General features: G+C 43.0%; 2 protein-coding genes and 2 non-coding genes across 5 annotated transcripts; 3 read left to right on the forward strand and 1 right to left on the reverse strand.

The window, feature by feature from the left end:
* Positions 1-1638: 1638 nt before the first annotated feature.
* Positions 1639-15616, reverse strand: PSPH (phosphoserine phosphatase). Of its 2 annotated transcripts, XM_072353514.1 has the most exons (8): positions 15482-15616; positions 11866-11973; positions 11459-11569; positions 5752-5910; positions 5023-5157; positions 3975-4120; positions 3035-3183; positions 1639-1820 (listed from the first exon to the last, which is right to left on the reverse strand). In XM_072353514.1, the coding sequence occupies exons 4-8, from the start codon at positions 5889-5891 to the stop codon at positions 1710-1712; spliced, it is 681 nt and encodes a 226-aa protein (XP_072209615.1). In that variant the 5' UTR covers positions 5892-5910; positions 11459-11569; positions 11866-11973; positions 15482-15616; the 3' UTR covers positions 1639-1709. The 2 variants fall into 2 exon arrangements, with proteins under 2 accessions (XP_072209615.1, XP_072209617.1); XM_072353516.1 differs by lacking the exons at positions 11866-11973; positions 15482-15616 and adding an exon at positions 11655-11679.
* On the forward strand, positions 15068-21085 carry CCT6A (chaperonin containing TCP1 subunit 6A). The gene is made up of 14 exons (XM_072353512.1): positions 15068-15293; positions 15502-15565; positions 16021-16155; positions 16743-16916; positions 17050-17153; positions 17892-18002; positions 18308-18467; positions 18593-18675; positions 19060-19156; positions 19568-19715; positions 19828-19961; positions 20062-20164; positions 20496-20568; positions 20725-21085. The coding sequence occupies exons 1-14, from the start codon at positions 15160-15162 to the stop codon at positions 20795-20797; spliced, it is 1593 nt and encodes a 530-aa protein (XP_072209613.1). The 5' UTR covers positions 15068-15159; the 3' UTR covers positions 20798-21085.
* Positions 16510-16641, forward strand: LOC140261013 (small nucleolar RNA SNORA22). The gene has a single exon (XR_011905649.1). It is a non-coding gene; the product is annotated as a small nucleolar RNA SNORA22 (small nucleolar RNA).
* LOC140261012 (small nucleolar RNA SNORA15) lies at positions 17619-17750 on the forward strand. Its single transcript, XR_011905648.1, has one exon. It is a non-coding gene; the product is annotated as a small nucleolar RNA SNORA15 (small nucleolar RNA).
* Positions 21086-21347: the final 262 nt, after the last annotated feature.

A 21347-nucleotide genomic window follows, 5' to 3' on the forward strand; every position in this document is an offset into this window, starting at 1 on the left:
TACTGTTTGTAACTTACTGCCTTTGCTTTTAACCAAAAGCATGAGATGGCATTACTGAGAGCTGTCGTTCCTCACTATCCATGGCTCTGTTTCTTCCCTTTTCCCGCTTACCTCTTCTGATGACGTAGCAAAATGAGCAGAACATGTATTTGTTTTAATTGCTGATGATGCTTAAATAATTGGACAGGATCACTTCACCTTGATTTAATCGTATTAAATTAGGAAAACTTTGTGCAAGTTGTGCAAACCAGTAGTGCTTATCTTGTGGAGACAGTGTGAGCTTCTGGAAGGTAAGCGCATCGCTATTTAATCTTCCTATCTATAAAATGTTCAGTGGGATGGAAGAGGTGAGCCTAAGAGTTACAGCACTGATCTTCATTTTCAGGTTTATTTATAAGCACACAGAATATGAGCTTACATAGAAGGTTTTGTCCCCAGGACAAGTCATGTCGTATCGGCCCATCTTTCTCCTGTGATGTTATTATGTGGATGCAAGTGGAGGACATATCCTTCATTTTGCCATTAGTAAAGCTTTTTACATTATCTCAGATGAGATTCTTATAAGTCAGGGAAATAAAAGTACCATTATGTGTCAGCAGTGCTGGTTAAAACGACACAATCACAAAAGATACCAGGGATTTGCTGACAAAAAAAAACACAACACAGTTTATCAAGTGAGTTTTGCATAAGGTCTTACTTGGATCAGACACTGTAGCAATAGAAGACAGACTCTTAAGAAACAGGGGTTCATTAGCTGAAACCTCAGAGAAATACTTGTTTAGAACAGGTTGGACTTCTGGCACAAACAGTTTGAGGGTGGTTGATCCCCACTTGAGGCAGAGAAAGAGACCGGATAAGTTTCCCACTGTTTTCTTAATCAGTAGACAGTTTGTAAAGGTAGGTGAGTCAGCTTCCATCCAGTTACAGGTTGACAGAGAAGAGATCGTTAAATAAATAAAACACTTAAGTAAACAGTGTTACCATCTGACAAAACCACAATTTCAGAGTTTGCTTGTAAGTGTTTTAATGAGGTATGCGAAGCATCAATTGCCTTAAAATATACTTCTGTGGACTGTTGATGAATATTGCATAAACCTTGGATTTGCATGCATCTCATGTTTTTTAGACTCTTTAGGTTGAGTAACAGTGATGTTGAGTAATAGACAACAAGTTCTCCTGTAACCGTGTTTTAATGAAATCAGAGTTGTATAGGTAGGAAATATTACTGAATGTTCACTGCTTAACCTAGTTTGGAGATACTTTGGAGTGGAAACTATTTACCTCTTGGATTATGTTATTGTTGATAAGACAAACTTCTGTTGGTGGCCACCTCGTTTTTCTTTTGCTGCCCCAACTAGATAGAGGTATTTGCTTCAGTGGTTTTGCAGCAATAGGTACATAATATTAACCAGGGACCAATCCATTAAAGTGTTATTAACTTATTGATACTTACCTTGGGTCTTCACTGCTCAGTGAATAATCAACTGACCTTTCCACTTTGGAGAAGATGTTTTCATAAGATCTTTATATTTTCATTACAAGTTATTTGATTAACATGGTGCCATTTGCAACATGTATTTCATGTAAGAGAGGTACCAACGCTCAGAATCATTAGAAAATCCAGAACACAACTTTGCAAACAAATATATGTTTAATTGCATTTTATAATTGTCTTACAGCTGTTAAATATATTTATTTTACTGTATAATTTATCGTTCTTCCAGTTCCTTTAGCAGTTCATCAAAATGAGTAATGTACCATTTAGCTTTCTCCTTTACTTGCTTTCTGATTACATTTCCTCCAAATCCAATGAAGCAGTCCTTCAAAACACAAAGAATGGGCACATATATTATTACAGTCCTGTTTAAGGTATGGAGCATTTCAGCAATTAAATTTGTTTATGAGATTGTATTTTAAAATTACAGTGTTCTTCCCCACCTCTTCCTCTATTTTACTTGGCACGTTCATTTCCATATTTATGAACAGGAACTTCATTAACATCTAATTTCATGCCACTTTGGTTATTAGAGTTTTGTTCTGACAGCAAAGGTGTGCCTCAATAACTTGTAACTTCCAGACTGTTCAGATACGAGATTTGTACTGAGAATCTGATACGGCTGTGATGCAACATAGAGCCTTACTATGCAAGAATGAGTTAACAGCTGAATGTGCATGCAGCATCTTTATCCCTATTCTGTTTATCTTAACTCTGTTTACCTCATTTGATAGATACCAAAAGTAAACATTAACCATGATTTCAATCATTAACCACGAACAGTCGCCGTTTCTAGATTTTAGAAAACAAACTGCGGTGAAAATAATGTTTAAAATTTCCACTGCTGCTTTTTTGCATTCGGGTAGAAAATATTAAGCAAATAATAAGCTCTTTTGATCACGCACATATTTAATGCTAATCCGCAGTAGCCCTTAGAGTTTGTTCCTGTGCATTATGATATCTGCCCCTAACGCTGGCAAATCAGAGGCACTGGGGTATTTTTTTTTGTAGAGTGAGGTGCCTGAGATGAGACATGATTAGGATCTCTCATCTCTGAGATGACCACTTATAAAAGCTGTTCTAGTTTGTTGTTTTTATTCCATCCCTGAGATAGGGCTGTCTTCAAAGGTGTCATCACTCTGCTGTGAGATGAACCCTGTTGCTAGGCTGGTATCAAGTAAATTGTGCATCAGATCTATGTCAGGTCTTCATGCTTAGCACCATATCAGTGTTCAGAAGTGGAATCTTGATAGTGATAGAACCTCTGTATGGGGCCTGGTGTGGAGGCAACCACTCTGTCAGTGTAGATGGGAAAGGCAGACGTCATAACAGCTTGATTTGCAACAAGTTGCAAGGCTTTATGCAGTTCTGGACAAAGCCAGCACCCTGGAACGTTTGCTGAGTTTCAGATGAGAGAAACCAGCTATTGCACGATGCAGCTTTTCTAGAGGAAACTGCCTACACAGATCCCTGAAGTGCTGCAGCTCTTCCTTGAAGTCCTATAGGGAATTTAAGCTGCACTTTCTTTTTAATACTTACAGCAGGAGGACAGGCTTCCATGTCTGTAGCTCCATCTCCGATCATAACTACTTTCTTAAAGTGGAACTGTTCTTTCAGATGAGTGATAACCTTTCCTTTCCCCCCTGATTCAGCTGTTGGTTGTGTTTCATCAAATCCTGCGTATTCTCCTAGAACAGTAGAAGGATGAGTGAGACACATAGCATATTTTCATGTCAATGCTGAAAGAATGCCTATGGTGTTTTCTTCAGAATACAGCTAATTACATGCAGTCCTGTAAGCTTCACAATCTCAGCATCGTGAAGAAGTAATCAGAAGGTAAGCATAAAAATTAGTATTGTACCTAAGTCTTCAGTGGGCTATGAGCAGAAATGCAAAGACAAAAGTAGAAACCCTGTATAGTAGTGTGTCAAATCCATTCTCAGTCATTCTGGTCTAAGCATTTGAAAAGCAGCATCCAGTAGGATGTATAAACAGTGTATAAAACTCTAAGTAAGAACCAACCTCACTAACCACAGTTCTGCTTGATTACACTAGCTTAAAGTCCAGAGCAGCTGTACTAAAGTTAAGTTCGTTGGTCACCATACATACCTCAAAGTCACTGAAAGTGAAGTTTGCTTCTGAAAGCAGGTAAGTGTAATAAGATCTTTAAACTTGAAAGAGTGAGAGAGAATTAATTCTGCTGTCAGCAACTGTAAAGCTTTTTAACTTTGGCACAAGTTGTGATTTAAAAGTGACTACTGCTCTATTTCATGTATCTGAGAAATGACTTAAACTTGTGTTTTGGGGGGGAGGTCTTGTAATTTTCCTACTTGGAGACAGACTTGGTCTTGGAGCTGACTGGATTGGTAACAACACAGTTTAGTCTGAACAATATCTGTAGCACAATATCTGACAATATATTTCTGAACACATGAAAAAATGGTGCTAATAGAGAACATAGCTGTTAGGGGAATCTTACCATTAAAGTAAAACTTCAGCCTGTTTGCAAAAACGTTTGCTGTTGGAATGTTCAGCTGTAAGGCCACATGCTCCACGATGCTCTGAAACCCCCCAGAGACCAGGAAGACCTGTACCCCTCGTTGATGAAGCCTGTTCACCAGCTCCCTGGAAAGAAAGAAAGTCATCGAGGATGAGTGCCAGGCAGCATCTAGGTGTGTAAAGGGATACCCAGAAAGCCAAAATACATCTTTAGTTCTAAACAAGGCTGTTCACTTTACTTAGGGTGTGTGCTGCTTTCCAGCTCCATCCTAATCTGCTCCTAGAAAATTTTCCATCTTTTCTTTGCAATTTTGTGCTGGAAAAAAGACTTTGGTACTGAAAAAGAGCAGAGAATGTAGAGGGCATAAAACCACTGCACAAGAATGCAGAAGTGGGCTAAGAAGTTTGCAAAATGCAAACATTGTCTAACTCAGAATTGCTTACCCAAATAGTCTGTGTAATAGAAGGCACCAGAAGAATGACAGAATGAAGTTTTCAGACCTGGTTGATGTCAATGGGACTTAAGGACAGTTAAAAGCTGGCTGCAGAGGCAGGAAGAAAAGCGTACAGTGATCTAAGCAGTACTGCTAAGCAGTAGAAATGATAGTGACAGGAGAGAGAAATGCTAAATACTGGAAAGCAAAGTGAAGGCTTGTAAGAGACTGCATAGAAAGGGAGGAAGAAAGGGAAGGAATGAAAAGGAAAATCATGTGATTCTAAACACAGAAACAATGTTCCCTTTGTGGTTGCATCTAGCTATGCCTTCTACAGAGAAAGCTGAGCCTGTGATTCCTTTTAAGGAGAAAATAAAAGCACAATGTTGTCTTAAAACTACTGTTATGTGCCAAAAAGAACTTAGATTTACAGCTTTGGCAAGAATTCATAATAAAGGAGATATTTTCAGTTCTTTGAAACAATCTGAATAGTGAGAAAAACCTTTCCAGTTGAATTAGTTAATGTTTATTCTAAACCCAAAGGTGAATATAAGTAAGTATTTTATAGGTTAGGTTATTTCAGTTTTTTCTTACCGTATTCCTGGTGTTAGCTGAGGTGGATTGTCAGATATTAACTTCTGCACTTGTTCATAGGAGGGCCGTATGAGTCCTAGTCGTGCGGTTAAAGCTGCCTTGAATGTCACAGTGCCACCCATAGCTCTGCGGGTCCTGAATTGAGATCCAGACAAAACAGATCAGTGATACTTAACAAGTTGAGGCTTCTCCCAGGAACTGTTAGTTTAATGGCAGTGTCAAGGAATAAGTTAAGAGCTCATTGGTTCTAATTATACCATGTTACCTACGTTATAGAGGACGAGACTGGTACACTGAAAAGGTTGGTTGTAATCACTGGTGGAAGTGATCAGACTCTTGTAAGAACCAGTGGCACAAAGGAGAACTGAATCTCTGTGAGTGCAATGTGAGCCATTGGAAACACTGTCCCTAAACTGCCAGCTGAATGAAGTCTCTGAAATGAACAGGACTTTTGCTGCAAGTGTCAGTGGAGCCATCGGCCTCAAAGAGGTGAAGAGGGCTGTCCCCTCTCCTCCATCTCACAGTCAGGTTCTGCTAGTGCTTAGCCAGGTTTAGCAATGAGACTTCATACTGCTACATCAAAGAAATGTACTTCAGAAAATTTCTTCTAGTATAGTCTTATCGCGTGGCTTCACAATTTTAAAAAGTAGAGTTATTTCATTATGTTCAGCCTCATCCATGCTTACTTTTTACTACTGTTCATGTGAAGTAAACAGCAAATATACGTACATCTCTGCAACAGCATCTCCAACTCCACAGAACTTCGCAAGCTCATCGATACCTTCTTCCCTGATGACTGTACTGTCCACATCAAAGCATACTGCGTCGGCATTGCGGAAGATTTCTTTCATCTCCAAAAGAGACGCCATCCTTTTAGGAACCTTCTTACTGTAAGAAGATAAGATACGTTCTTTCTGTGAGTCACAGTACAGGACTCCGTCTTGAGCCATTGGAGCAACTGGTCTAGTCGTGGCGAGAAGGGTCGAGCACAGCCTCCTAGCCAGCTTTTATCAAGGTGTGAGCAGTGGTGGAGGTCTGGCTCGGCTGCTGATTTGCTCTCTGCCGTTGCTGCCTATTGATGTTCAATTTACGTTATAAGTGGGCTGTGGGGCTGTGGACAGCTGCTGATTTGTTCTTGGCAGGTTCAGCCCATTGATGTTCATTACGGGTTCAAGGCTGCAATACTTGGCATATGCTGAACCATCAGACTGCCAACTACTGTGCGTGACTCAAAATTCTCTCATCTTGCCTCAGCTACTCAAATACATCTTGATTTCTTATCAGATCCCATGTGCCCCTTAAACAGATCAGTGAGTCCCTAAATCGTGGAGATTTCAACCCTTTTCTGTCTTGATTACTATAATGTGGGTTGAATGAAGTTCCCAAAGCCCACAACCACAACTTTTTCCGTAACAATACCTGACAGAAGTTTATTTTCTACCTTTTTACATCTGTTCACTTGAAGGTGTTGAGCACTTCTGCAGATGAGAAGCTCAAGATGTTAATTGGATTTTCTTACTCTACCAATCTTGTGCCAATGCTGAGCATCAGTGCTGTTTCCTGAAGTGACTTCTGTGTGCCTACTATGAGGTCACAGCTCAATAGCTAACAGTCAAAGCAGCAAATAGAAGCCTTTGCTTTTATTCTCACTAGGCCTGGTTGTAGATGATGGTCTTTTTCCTGCCATAAGGCAGAAGTGGTTGTCCAAGTGCTTTGGGGTGTTCAGATTAAAAGCTGCTGTTCAATCTGCGCTGTTATTGCTGGGCTAACTCCTAAAGGTTTCATTTTTATTAAGTTCTTAGGTGCACAAATCAACATCAGAACAGCTCTGCTTAACTAAGGACCAATGCATTAACTACTGCTTAGAAACCTGGGATCTAACAGAGCTAACTGCTGTCTCAGTTCCTCATTGAAAGGTAAAATGAAAGCCTGTATTATTGAAGCAAGCAAACCTAAGGAGTGAAACCTGTTGTGTAGTGCTAAGAACCATATTTGTAAGTTAATCTCTGTTTACCAGGCAGATATCAATGTTAAATATGAAAAAGCGAGAAACAAAAGGCAGTGAGTCGTGTGACAGATTGAAGCCAAAGCCATGAAACAGGACTACTTAAGAAGGTCTTCTAGCTGTTCTTGAGTTTTGTGGTCTGCCGTTCTGTGATTCTGTGATATGATTTTATGAACCTGGCTCTGATAACCAAAGTGGGTTCGTAGCTTTTGCACAGGACTGCCCAGGTGACACTGTTTTTTCCCTAATGTTCCTGTTTTTGCAGGTGTGAGTGAGATTTGGAGAGCAGTTACTGCTCAGCCCAGAGTTTGACGGGTCTCTGTTCTTGGTGCATTGGAGCTGTTCCCTGCACAGACATGTAACTGATTTAGCCTTAAAAGTTTCATTCACAGATGAATTATTGCTGCATTTGTAGCACTGTATCTATAAGAGATACTATTATGTGCCATCAACATGACATAAGAGAAAGCAATCTCTTTAGTGACACTTGTTCTCTTGGACAGAGACTGGTTCTGAGCTAAGACCTGGCAGCAGGTGGACACGTGAAACATGAATGCCAAGTTTACTTTGCGTAAGCCTTGGCTTGACATTGACTCCTCTGCACTGTTCTGTACTTTCAGTGGAAGATTTTGATTTCCTGAGCAGGAGGGCTTTGGCTTCAGGGCAGGGCTTGGCAGCTATTTGCATTTACTTGTGCAGTAACATTTTTAAAATAGCATTTCATTTATTTTTTTTTTCCAGCTTACTGGAAATTATGAGGAATTTAGCTGTGGGTTTGGTGCCAATTTTCAGGATTTGCTCTTTGTTCTACTGGACAAACTTGTTGCATCATTGTTGTGTGACATTTGTGTCATGTTATTCCAACACTGATTTCTTATTATGCAAAGCAGTCACATTGCCTCATGCTAACCTGAGGCTGCACTGCAACATTACCATATTATGATGCAATATCGCTGCATGGTGACAACACTGCTATGTGATTCCTTGGTGAGAACTTGAAATGTATTTTTGGATGCATCCTCACAATTTTAATCTGATAAAAATGTTATGGTTAGACACAGGCTGGGAGGAGGAGGAAGGAGACATTCACTTTTCCTTCTCCCTGCTACCCCATTTCTCGTGCTCAATTCTCCTCTGAATATTCCTTACAGTGATGAAAACACTGCTCTGAGCTTCACTTCAATGGATAACTCCATCTTCTCTTTGTTCTACACAATAACTCTTTCAAAAGAGTTTCAGGCTATGGTATGTAATGCCAAAGAATGACAGAACTGTGTTTTGAAATGCAGAACAGAACAGTAGTTCCTGATCTCTCCCTTGGTGTGTGACTTGCCAGAATCCTTCCACATTCAACTGAAGGTGGGCACTGAGTCCTAGAAGATGCAGACTCATTTGTGGCAGATGTGTCATCACACAGATTGGAGACATTGTGATCAACTGTAAAATAGTGAGGTTCATACTGGATCAAAGAGGAAAAAATTTCAGCTATTGCAGGGAGACTTGCTCATGAGTAAAACAAATATTAGGAGTTAAAGGTTGTTAGCTTGGAGTGAAATAAAGTTCTTCTGCTTTGGTCGGCAAAGCTCCAGGGCTGATCATCACCTGCAGAGGTTAGCAAATGCCACTCCAAACACTAGCATGCCAACTTCAGTGACTTGTGATTTTTTTTCCCAGGACTAAGTGTAAATGAGAGCATAAGGCAAGGCTAGTCGTGATTGAGCAACAGGCCACAGGAGTAAATGAAGTATAGGTCGAAGAGGGTCTGTTCCTTTCTTTGTTTTCAGAATTTTCACTAGGCCATCCTGCCATAGCATTGTCCAGGCAGCTGCTTAGAATTCACCTCCATGTAACCTTGCAAGGGAAATAAGGACAGGCATAGTAGCTCATGTGGCCAGGGATGTGGTCATGGCATGGCCCCGAGCCTTTAGGTGTTCAGGTGTTTGGACAACACTTTGCTATATGGTTTAACTCCTATGTTGTCCTGTGTGAACTCAGGACTTGGGCTTAATGATCCCAGTGAAGCTGCAACAGGGGAGATTCAGGCTGGTTATCAGGAAGAGGTTCTTTCACTGAGAGGCTGGTCAGACATTGCAACAGGCTCCCAGGGCAGTGGTCACAGCACTGAGCTGCTGGAGCTCAAAAGGAGCCTGAGCAGCTTTCAGTCATGCCGTCTGATTTTTGGGTGGTCCTGTATGGAGCCAGGAGCAGGACTCGATGGTCCTTATGGGTCCCTTTGAATTCAAGATAGTCTATGATTCCTATCTGCAGGTAGGTGTCATCTGGAAACATGAGGAAAGAGAACTGAAGTTCTGCAAAACCTCTCCATGGGCAAATCTCTACAAGATTGAGTGAAGGAATAACAGTTTTAGAGTGTTATGGGCCTCTGTGGATGGGAGAGATTCAGTTACTCTGAAACACAGACCATCTGATTGCTTAGATGCATCAATGCTTTTATGAGATGGTAAGGAAAAAGAAATGTGGGAATTTCTAACTAATAATTATGAGTTCTGTCTCTGTATGAAAAAAAAGTTGGGGATAAAATCTCTGCTCACTCAGCCATTGTATTTCAAATAGGAAATCTATTTCCATTCTATTATTTCTATGCTGGAAAAGTATCCAAGCAGTAAACATTTCAACAGGTCTGATAATAAAATATAGTGGGGAAAACATGAAGAAAATTGGAAAGAGACAAAGCAATGGACAAAGGAAAAGCTAGAAAGGGTGTAAGAAAAGAGTGACAAAGGGACGGAGGTAGGATGAAAGTCAAGATGCAAATGGACAAAAAGGAAATCAGGAGGGAAAATGGAATTAATTCCCATGAGATCTCTGTGCCTCCAGACTGCGTTAGAACACGTGGAAAAAAACTGGCATTTCCACAAGAAATAGGATCTCTTTCGTAACAGGGAGGGTGGAGTCACAGAAGCAGGCCTAACAATTATGTAAGAACACATGCTAAAGGAAAACAACTGTAATCTTTTCTGTTTGCTGACGGGTCAAAGAAGGGCATATGCCACACTGTGAAAAGCTGGAACATCCGCAGTATCTGCTAGCTGTAATGGAAAGGGAACCTGCAGTGACACTCAGAACTCTGTGTGTTCTATGGCAGCTGCATTTTGATAAGAATTTGATGAGATCTTAACCTATCCAGTGTGTCTCCACTTGTTAGCTTTCAGAATTGCTGTCACTGCCACTTAGTATTACATTCACACCTACTGCTGTGGGGGGAAAAATGAAGATTAAGTAGATCTTGATGAAATCCTGCTTGAAATATCTTTTTAAAAGGATCATTCAGGAATATCCTCAGTGTGCAAACAGTCTGGTGTTTGTGATTCTGATTCACTTTCACATTTAACAGCGTGAGCATGAGCACTTCACTCTAGCTACGGGTGCACAAAAAGACCAATTTTGTTCTCACTGTGACTCTCACAAAGTTATTTTCCTGGCATCAGTGCAGTCTGTCTCACTGGTTTGGATGAGAACAAAGTCACTGTGAGATACGTTCCCAAGCAGAGTAACATTGCATTGAATGTGCACTGAAATTAACAGATATGCAACCATATAAAGCTGTTCCTGTTGCACTGATAGGAAACTGCTGCTTAGAGTGTGAGAGTCAGAAGTTTGTTCTTGATTTCTTTCTTAGGACCTTTCCCACCCCACGTATGATCCTGTTGGAGAGAATATCCACAGCAGAGCTTCCATGGTAGTAGCTTAAACAAAGCTGCTAGTCCTACCTCTGTAAAATGGAATTAGAATGGTAATGCATCTTTGTTACACTGAGGTTTAATTCTCAGTGTTAGCAGTGTGTTCTGAAAGCTTTAGAAGAGAGATTATCTATTGAAACAGATTAGCTGTACTTCAGCAAATTCTTGCTATGTATTCCTGCAAGTACTTTAAAAGTTCAACCCATCCAGAATTGGGAGTTTCTGTAGTTATCAATGTGAAAATAGAAAAATCCAGTCCTTAAGCTCACTGAGGCTGCTTCTAACTTCCAGGTTTTATGTTGAGATTTTAAAGGTAGTATCAGAAACCTGCGCGCAAGTCAAGAGATGGATTGTTAGCAGCTATATGCTAACATCTGTACAGCAATGCCTAACAACAAATGTATTTAAGCACACTTTAAAAGGTAGTTGAAAAGGACTGGAGGGAACCTGGTAGATGTTGATAAACATCTCCCAGCTCTCCAATCTCCTCTTGCCTTTCCTGCCAAAACGATGATGCTTCCCCCCTGCATGATTGCATCATTCATTCACGCTGCTGCTATAAAGCAGGCACCACACTGCTTCTGCATCTTGCTGGGCAGCGCACAGCCCCAGCCTAAGAGATACAGTTCCTTTTCTATGCGAGAAAAATAGGCTAAGTGTTATGGAACTGAATACAACAAATGCCAACCCCTTCCAAACCGAGAGAAAAAAAATGTTCCCGGTGACTTACAGTATGGTACTGGCCGTGGCTGCTGCTGCTGCTGCAAACCTCTTGGCTGCACAAGAAAAGAACGGATCAGCTGAGACCTTCAGTCACATAAATGCAACGGCACGGGCCGATCTGGAAGAAAGCCGCATTTTGTAAATCACTCTTTATAATCTGCTGAGTAAGCCGGGCTGGGTGTTTTTTTTAAATGGTTGCACACATGTAACCAGAGAAGTCCAGCTGTTCGCTGACAGGCGTAGGGAAGAGGTGTAACCTTGCCTGCGTTGGGGGAGGAGCCGCTCGGGCCCGGTTCGGGGCACTCCCAGCATGGGTAGGCATGGCTTGGCAGGGAGCAGGCAGGGCACAACATGATGGGGAGCTCGCTGCCAGCCTGGGCACAAAGCAAGGCAGGTCTGAGCAAACACGCGTACCTCCGCGGAGCAGGACGAGGGATGAGAGCCGAGGAGGGGCTCTGCCAGGCGGCGGGCAGGAGTTTCTCTTGGTGTGCAATCAGAAGCGAGGGATCCTGCTTTCTTTCCCTGCAGATGAAAGATTTTGTGCGTTAACACTGCAATATTGCATTTAAGCTGTTAATCGACAGCAAATCAGAGTGTGTTATTACACCACCACCACCCCCCAAAAATAAATAAATAAATTTTAAAAAAAATCAAAATTCATAATAACTTTTGAAGGAAAAATTCAATCTGCCTTGTAACAAGGCTCTGTTTTTGTTTACCCAGATAAAATGTTGTCGAAAGCAACTGAAAATCTGCACAACTTGTCTGTGCATGTCTTTTGCCATCCTGCAGACACGGCTGTGGGCACTGATGAGCAAACAGGAGGCTGCCAAGCCAGAAGTCTGAAGCCAGTCAGTTGTTTCAAGGTCAAGAAAGCCAGACTGCTGATCTAGCTGCTTTTATTTGTTTGTGATAGGAGTCTTATGACTGCTACCCATCTGGAAAGATTGTTCTGCACCGCTGGATACACCGGTCACTTTCTATGCATGATCTCTTTTGCAATTCTGGCACTATTGCTCCTCAATCTTATGAGCATGAACTAACCCAATACCCTCCTGTGCTTCTCTGCTTATGCCCTCCTTTGTGTTTCCTCTAATGTCTGTAGTACTTGTATGAACACTTGTCAATGTAAGCATCTATCAGTAACTTTCATATCAGGACATGCTGGTGGCAAAGCGCCTTTGCTGAAGACTGGTGATGTGGTTTGCTGTTTCCTTTGGTCCTTTACGTACGTTTTAAACAGATTTAGAAATCATTTCCATGAATAAGGTTAAATAAAAACAGATCTTGATAAGGACGGAAGAACGCTGCTTTTACTTTCTGCCAAGATAAGCAGTGCGTTATTTCACTTGTGAGAATCACTGCTGGGGATTTCATGCTGGATATTCCCTCTACTTGGCTTAATTTAACAGAACTGTTGGATTTCATTCGTTTAATTACCACGTTACCAATTCTAAGCTGGTGTAATTTGTTGCAGCTCCAGTGATTCCAAAGGATAATTTAGGCCTCGTAAGCCTCTGCCCAGCATTTTTGCTATGCGTTAAAAGCAGGTAAGTGGGACAGTTCAACAACCACGATGAAAAGACTGAGAAGTGAATAAAAGCTTGTCGTGATTTCTGGAACGTGCAGCAAAGTGGGTGTTTGCTGTGAAAATGCTGATGAGAAATGTTACTATCCTGTAACATGAACTACCTGCAGACATGACCCAGGAAAGAACCACAGAGAGATCTGCCTGGATGCATGGAGAGGATGCTCAGGAATTAACAGCATGGGTTATATGGATGCGTGACCTCAATGCAAATGCAGCACCTAACTCTTGTATATGACTATGGGACTTCTCCATCTGCTCAACACGTGGAGGCCATGAACCTGAAGTGTCAGCAGCCAGCCCTACACATTGCAGGTGTGCAGGATGGAAGATTCCTGCTTCTCCACAGGACTCATGCAGGGTCACAACAGGGAAAACATGGAAATACACCGTTTCTGCTGCTCTGCCTATGGGTTTGACAAGGCTGCCCTCTACTGAGAACAGCCTGGAGAAAGGATTGAGGCAAAAAACAATTACAAAGCAGAGAAGCAAGAAGAGCAGAATGTTTGTGTGTTGAGTGTGTGCTCTAGAAACTGGGGCAGAGCTGGGAGTTCTGGTGTTCTAGCTGGACAGTGAGGCCATGCACCCTAAATAGCAGCACTGCAGCCTCTCAGGGCTGGGTGGTTTTTGCCTTCAGCAAGACAGTAGCATCCCAGCAAAAGTGAAGAATAAACATTAACAGGAGAATTACAGAGCCCAGTTATGAAATACCAAGTGTAATTTCCTGCATTTTGCAACGTTCAGTGTTTATTTTTAATGATTACAAAAGCAGGAGAAAAAAATAATAATAATAAAGAAAGGAAGAAAGAAAGAAAACGGGAGAGCAGCTGCCATACCCCAATGCCAACATCAGCAGGGCTGGTGAGCCTGACCTTAAACTTGACCCTCACTGAGCATTTCAGTCAAGCTTCCCCAAAACTCTACAGAGTGGGTAGAAAATCATACCCAACAATGAGGGTTTACTATCACAGCTTGCAGTTTGCTACCTTAGCTTAGTGCTCACTGCTGGAAGCTGCATGGAAACAAGTGTGGCCCATTGCATTGCTCAGCATCAATGCAATGGATTGCAGAACCTCTGCATGCTGAGCTGCCGACCGTGGGAAGGTGTGTGGGGGTTTATTCTGTGCTATCCTTTATTTTGGGGGCAAGCACCTTACACAATGAAGTAAGGCCTGGTATTGCCAATCACCCCAGGTGCAGCAGGCAGGTGTGTGGGGGGCAATAGGGCTGGATGGGGCAATGCAATGCAATCTGAGGTGTGTGTAAGGACCCCTCTCAAGTACAACCATAGCAGCTCTCAAGTACAACCATCCATCTTCTGCCTTTTGGGAGCACAAAGCCATTATCACGTGTACATTGTGCAACCTCAAGGACTGTCCCTGTAAGCTAAACGAGATGCAGTAACTTCAATGCTATCTGTTACTTCCACAGGTCTCAGCATTGCTTGGAGACATTTCCCCCTGCATGAAGGAGTTGCAAGGGCTGCAGTGCGGGGCTGAGGGAGCCTTGTTAGGTAAGATGAGTTCTGATTAACCTCAGTTCTGGATTTGGACCAAGGATCACTTCGATGATTAATCCATCCCGCTTAACTATTAATTCCATCAACCCGAGGTTAAATGGGTGCGTTTAATTATTGATCCTCACGGTTCTGCGGCCGGACTATCTGTCACACGGGGCAGTGGAGCCACCACAGGCGCTATACAGCCATGGAGATGCGGCACTGAGGGCTGTGAGTGTGCTTGGACTAAGGAATGAGAGCTCTTTTCCAACCTGAATGATCCCATGGCTATATGAGTGCGGGGATAAGCACGACCAAGGAATCAGCCCGTTCAAAAGCCCGGCTTACACCGCCATCCATAAAGGAACCCAGCGCTCACACCAGCCCCGCACTGACCGCCCGCCTCCCAGCTGCTCCTTCCCGGCAGCCCCTCGGTGAGAGGGCGGGAGCTTCCGAGTAGAGCGACAGACCTCTCAGCCAATAGCGCTGCGTTTTGGCGGCCTGCCAGCCAATGAGAACGCGCTCCCTCCGGAGTGTTCTAGAAGGGGCGGGCGGGGAGGCGCGGCTCTTTTCGTTCCCGCCCACATCCCGGCCCGGCCCGGCCTAGCGTGGATCTGCAGCCATGGCGGTGAAGGCCCTCAACCCCAAAGCCGAGGTGGCTCGCGCCCAGGCCGCCCTGGCGGTGAACATCAGCGCGGCCCGCGGGCTGCAGGACGTGCTGCGGACCAACCTGGGCCCTAAGGGCACGATGAAGATGTGAGGAACCTCCGCGCTGCTCCCTCAGAGGGTGGGCCGGGCCCTCCCGCCATGCGCCTCAGAGCGCGGGCGGCCGTTGGGGCCTGAGGGGAGAGCGGGGCCCGCGCGGTGGGACGCGGAGATGGAGGGCGGGTGTGGGACGTGCGGTGGGTTGGGGGGCGGGGAGGGCCGTTCGGAGCGGTACTCACACGCCTCGTGCCGCCCGCAGGCTGGTGTCGGGGGCCGGAGACATCAAGCTGACCAAAGATGGCAACGTGCTGCTGCAGGAAATGGTGAGCTGTGGGGGGAGGGAGCGCGGAGCTCCCTGTGGGGGATATGGGGATGGGGGGCCGGGTCCCTTCGCCTCCCTCGGGCTGCCTTTGTGTGGGGTGTAGCGCTGTGTGTGGTGGGGGGAGTTTGGGCTGAATTGGCTGCTCTATGAGAAGTCAGTTCTGTACCCACCACCCTCCCTGACCATCCCCATCACAGCTCCCTGCAGTTCTCTGTGGTATTGTTGCTGTTTGGGTCCTCACAGAGAAAAAAAGACTGTGTTATACAGATTAATTCAAAGAAATCTACTAAAGTTTCTTTAATTGTTAGTGGGATTATGTGTTGAAACCAGCCGAACTGACAGGAATCATTGAAAGCATCATCTATTCATTAAAGATATTGTTTAGCTGATTTTTGATTACTTGCTACCTGTATCAGTGCAGTAAGGCTTACTATTCAGTTTCTTATTTTTGCTTAGCAAATACAACACCCCACAGCCTCCTTGATAGCAAAAGTAGCAACAGCACAGGATGACATCACTGGAGATGGTACCACCTCAAATGTCTTAATCATAGGAGAGCTGCTGAAGCAGGCAGATCTTTACATTTCTGAGGTATGTATGCAGCGTTTCTTTTGTAGAAGGGCAAGTAATAAAGCTTCACCTGAGACTGCTCCGCTTTGGTCTTGTGTTGTGTGCTTGATGCTCGAAAAGGTGAAAATCAAATACCTCTTTCTGCTTAAAATGAGCATGTCACAGAACTTATAAAATGGGAAAAAGCTAAAGAGGATCTAAGGCTTGTTCTGCTTATTTGGAATACTGTAGCTTCTAATGATGTTGTGCCTGATTCAAGCTGTTATCTCTGACTGTTTTGTTTGAATGAAAATATTTCTTACTTGCATGTTAACAAGGAAATGCTCCATGGTAATAGATATTTTGGTAGTGTAAGTTGCAGAATAGGCATTAATATTGCACAGTGAACACCCAAGTGTGCTTTGTAGTTCCCTTGGTTTTAATTCTGTGCTAGAAAAACCTGTGCTTTTCCTCTGCATTGGAAGGATTGTCATTCCTTTTATATGTATTCAGAAGAACAGTACATTTTTTTTTATCACCATAGCATGTGTGTTCTCTGTTTCACTTACAGGGAAAACACTATTTTATCTTACTGTTTTCTAATGATGTCCTTTCTTTTCTTGCATTAGGGCTTGCACCCTAGAATAGTAGCAGAAGGATTTGAGATTGCAAAGGAAAAGGCACTTGAAGTCTTGGAGAAGGTCAAAGTTTCCAAGGAAATGGACAGGGAGACCCTTATAGATGTTGCCAAAACATCCCTTCGTACTAAAGTTCATACTGAACTTGCTGACATCCTAACAGAGGCAAGTGCTCACACATCTTCATCCCCTTTTTGTGTGTTATGCTGCTGGTATTACTCGTTTGGCAAAGAGTGGATAGAACGATGTGAGCTTGCAAGGTCTGATGGCCCTTTTGGGGATTTCTGCTCTCTTTCAGGCTGTAGTAGATTCTGTTTTGGCAGTCAGAAAACCAGGTGAACCTATTGACCTTCACATGGTAGAGATTATGGAGATGAAGCATAAATCAGAAACTGACACCACGTAAGTAATGAGCATCTGCAAGCTTCAGCTTAATGGTATCCTAACATGGAGTAGCCTGGGTTGTCATGTGTTTGGGTTTTTGTGCTTTTTTTTTCTTTTAAAAGAACTTGGGTGTCTCAGAGCTGCTGTTGGAAAAACTGTTAGGGAGGGAGTGAAAGAAAGGCAGACATAGAAGTTTTGGCCGTGAGTGATCTCAGCAGCAGAAGGTTCCCAGTTTCTGAACTTGATGTCCTGACAAGGCTTTTGAAAAGCAAGGAGTAACACTGGCTCAGACTTTTGCCTTGCTGTTTATGGACTGGGTTGCTTTGTTTTATAACAGTGTCTGTTGTTAGTGGTAGTATCTGTAACTTGAGTATGCTTAATATGTTCTAAATGTGTAGACAGTGGTCATCAGTACATGAATACTGGGTTGTAGCTGTCTCGCTGGGTGGCTGGGTGTTCTTCATGCTCTTATATTTCACAGTGGCATGGATGAATTCTGCTCTAGCTTTCTTCAGTAGCTATTGCAGTCAGACACCATGCCAGAACCAATTCCTGTTTTACACTGTGGCATGCTTTTTATATGCGAGTGGGCATGCCCTTGGAAGTGGGATACAAGATCATTCTTTGCTCCTAACATAAATTCACAGACAATTCATGCTAGATTGATACACTGTCAGTTATCTCAACCAGTGTGTACTTCCATGAAGTGCTCATCTCTGACCATCTTGACATGCAAAATGCTCATTAATCTTTCAGGCTGATTAGAGGGCTGGTTTTGGATCATGGTGCTCGCCATCCTGACATGAAGAAAAGAGTGGAAGATGCCTATATTCTTACTTGCAACGTGTCTTTAGAATATGAGAAAACGTGAGTATGTAGCACTAGCATGTAAGACACAAAATATTTTCTGTTCTTCAACTTTTTAAGGTGTGCTTAAACAAGAATCAGAGAGCCCATACAGATGCTCTTCTGGTGCATGACAGATAGTGTAGAAGGTGGAGTAGAAAAGGTTGAGTTTCCTCTGCTTTCATTTCCTGGAAAGGGGAAGCGAGATAAAATCTGCGTATTAATTTTTAGTATGTTACTGAAAGGATTCCTTCTTCTTTTATCAGTTCATTTCTACAACACAGAGGACAGCTAATTTTCTTACTGCTTTTTTTTCCCCTCTCCAGAGAGGTGAGCGCTGGATTCTTCTACAAAAGTGCAGAAGAGAGAGAGAAACTAGTGAAAGCAGAAAGGAAATTCATTGAAGATAGAGTGAGCAAAATCATAGACTTGAAAAGAAGAGTCTGTGGTGATTCAGATAAAGGATTTATTGTGATTAACCAGAAGGTGAGAGAAAGGGTATAACTCAGTAGGAAAAATAACCAGAAATGTTGGCTTTCTTGGCAAGCTTGGTTCTGCGAAAGAGGATTTGTTTCTTTTCTTATCTTGATAGCCCCTTCCTTTGTTTCTAGGGAATTGACCCATTTTCCTTGGATGCACTTGCAAAAGAAGGAATTGTTGCTTTGCGCAGAGCTAAAAGGAGGAACATGGAAAGGTATGCTTCTAGGGAGAGAGTGGGTAAATGGCTTGCTCTGCCAGACTGGCACAGCAAGTCCAATCTGACTTCAGTCAGCTTTTAAAGGCAAAAAAGCAAAAAAATCATCTTGAGTGTTATTAGTAACTCACTGTGAAGTAGGCAGTTCAGTACAAGGAGTGACATAGGAGTTGAACCTGTCTGTACTCCAAGAGTAGATGCCTCTTCTAGAGGCTTAATTCTGTAGGCTTTATTTTTTTGGTGAGGAGCTCTTCTATAAAGAGAAACCAAACAGTTGCAAGCTCAGGAACTATAGTATTTTGCATGCTGAAATACTGTTGTGTTGGTGACTTCACATTTTACTTGATATCAAACAATTGCTAAGCAGTAAACAAACTCTTTCAGACTGACACTTGCGTGTGGTGGCACTGCTATGAACTCTGTGGAGGATCTCGCTCCTGACTGTCTGGGACATGCAGGTCTTGTCTATGAGTACACACTGGTGAGTACAGCTGTGCTTTTAGTTGAAGCCAAGTTAAATGCTTCTGGTATTGCTTGGCCCCAGATTTTCTCTTCTATTGGTGTGACTGTACATGGAGTTTCCTTTCAGTATGGCTCTTAGAATAAGCAGTATGAATAAATGCTGATGGGATTTAAAACCCTACTGTCCATTTGTACGTGAATATTTACCTTGATATTTGCACTTGTCGCATTGCTTATTCCTACTGATACGGATCTATCTTAATATCATAACATTGAGAGGATGGAAATAAGATTCTGCTAGGTTCTTTCTACTGGACTTTGCTTCTCATCACTTCTTGGGGCGTTACTCAGAACTGAATCTGAAAATGTCCAGTTTTTCTATTCATATTTGCTTAAAACATGTCAGGTGAATATCTAATGCTGTTTACAGGGAGAAGAGAAGTACACCTTCATTGAGAAATGTGACAACCCTCGCTCTGTTACCCTGTTGATCAGGGGACCGAACAAGCACACACTTACACAAATAAAGGATGCAGTCAGAGATGGCCTGCGTGCTGTTAAAAATGCTATTGAGGATGGTAAGTCTCAGCAACAACTCTCCTCAAAACCAACGGCTTTTGTATAAGTTAGCTCTTTAGATTGGAGTAAGCTCTTACTGTGAAGTCTCAATATTTCTGCTTTGCCTTGTAGGGTGTGTGATTCCAGGGGCAGGTGCGCTGGAAGTGGCAGTAGCTAATGCTCTTGTTAAGCATAAACCGAATGTAAAAGGAAGAGCCCAGCTTGGAGTTCAAGCTTTTGCTGATGCTCTCCTCATCATTCCTAAGGTAGGACCTTTAGAATAAGGACTCTAAGGCACATTAGGATCCTTCATGTTTCCTGCAGGAGGTCTCTTTACATTAACGTGTTGTTCTTATTTTCTTAAAGGTTCTCGCTCAGAACTCTGGTTATGATCCCCAGGAAACACTGGTGAAGGTTCAGGCAGAACATGCAGAATCTGGGCAGCTCATTGGTGTTGACTTGAACACTGGTAAGAGCTTTCTGAAATCATGGCATCTCATACAATCAGCTTGGCAGTAAATACAAAGCAGCAAAACAATGCTGCTGAGGGAGAGGAGTGTTTGTAGGAGGCCAAACCTATGGTGAGCCAGCTCTGTGAAGTGTAGGATTGCTCTTGCTGCACAAAGCTCAGCTTTTCATAGAAGGAGGCAATGCAGAATGCCTTGGCAGGAGCGCTATTGTAATACTTCAATGCACCGCGTGCGCTTTGTACACTGCAAGTAAATTGAGTTAAACAGCAGGATGTCCTCCCTTGAATGATGCAGACTGGTTGTTTAAAGACTGTCGTGCCTCTTTCCTAGGTGAGCCAATGGTAGCTGCAGCAGCTGGAATCTGGGACAATTACAATGTCAAAAAGCAGCTGCTTCATTCGTGGTAAGTGCTGCAGTGATTTCACTTCACATAGGAACGGGTGTTTGGCTGACAGGTGATAACATAATGTGGGTGGGATGAAAGAATATTAGATGAAGCTGTCCTGCAGGGTAGGTTGTGTCAAAACAACTGTTCTAACTATTCATTTAATGTTCCCAGCACGGTGATTGCTAGCAACATTCTCTTGGTGGATGAAATTATGCGGGCTGGAATGTCGTCTCTTAAAGGCTGAATTGGATCTGCTGGTGGTGATGGTGGGCAGCTGCAGTAGCGCCCTCCAGAATGGCTTCAAGAAGTCCACCTGAAAGTGCTTTTTTTGTTTGAGCCGTGGTGGGTTTTCCCAGCAGTGGAAGTCACTGTGCTGTAACTGGCAGCACCTCTTTGGTAAACGCGGCCACTCTAAACGTTAGCAACTATTGAAACAATCGGTTCTGAAAAGCCAGTTATTTATTTTTAATTTCTCTCAAGTGTACGACTGAAGTTACTGTCCTTTTTACCCAATAAACTGTTATGTTCTGCGCTTTCCGTGTCACTTATTGAGAACTTCCCATTCCGTGGGCCAGCGTTTGGACTTTGTTTGGCACTTTGAGGTCCGTGCTGGGCTGCGGGCTTGGATTTGTGTTCTCTGGTTGCTGGCTCTGCAGCTGGTCTTTGTGATTGATTCCAGTTCTTGGGGTGGAGGATGGCCTGGAAGTCCTGCTCAGGACGCTTCTTTTGGAGTGCTGGGGTTTGTGTGGACGTAGTGCTGGGGACTCAGAATGTTTATTTTGCTTACATGTATC

The sequence above is a fragment of the Excalfactoria chinensis genome, chromosome 19 (genome assembly GCF_039878825.1).
Source record: "Excalfactoria chinensis isolate bCotChi1 chromosome 19, bCotChi1.hap2, whole genome shotgun sequence".
Taxonomy (NCBI): Eukaryota; Metazoa; Chordata; class Aves; order Galliformes; family Phasianidae; genus Excalfactoria; species Excalfactoria chinensis.

Bases quoted from the DNA above. Each gene is read 5' to 3' on its own strand.
- PSPH (XM_072353514.1), bottom strand. From the start codon at position 5,891: ATGGCGTCTCTTTTGGAGATGAAAGAAATCTTCCGCAATGCCGACGCA. The intron at 5,158-5,751 runs GTACGTATATTT...ATCTCAATTCAG, and splicing joins GGAGATGCTGTTGCAGAGAT to GACCCGCAGAGCTATGGGTG. The intron at 3,184-3,974 runs GTAAGATTCCCC...CTACTGTTCTAG, and splicing joins GCTGAAGTTTTACTTTAATG to GAGAATACGCAGGATTTGAT.
- CCT6A (XM_072353512.1), top strand. From the start codon at position 15,160: ATGGCGGTGAAGGCCCTCAACCCCAAAGCCGAGGTGGCTCGCGCCCAG. The intron at 16,156-16,742 runs GTATGTATGCAG...TTCTTGCATTAG, and splicing joins CAGATCTTTACATTTCTGAG to GGCTTGCACCCTAGAATAGT. The intron at 20,569-20,724 runs GTAAGTGCTGCA...TAATGTTCCCAG, and splicing joins AAGCAGCTGCTTCATTCGTG to CACGGTGATTGCTAGCAACA.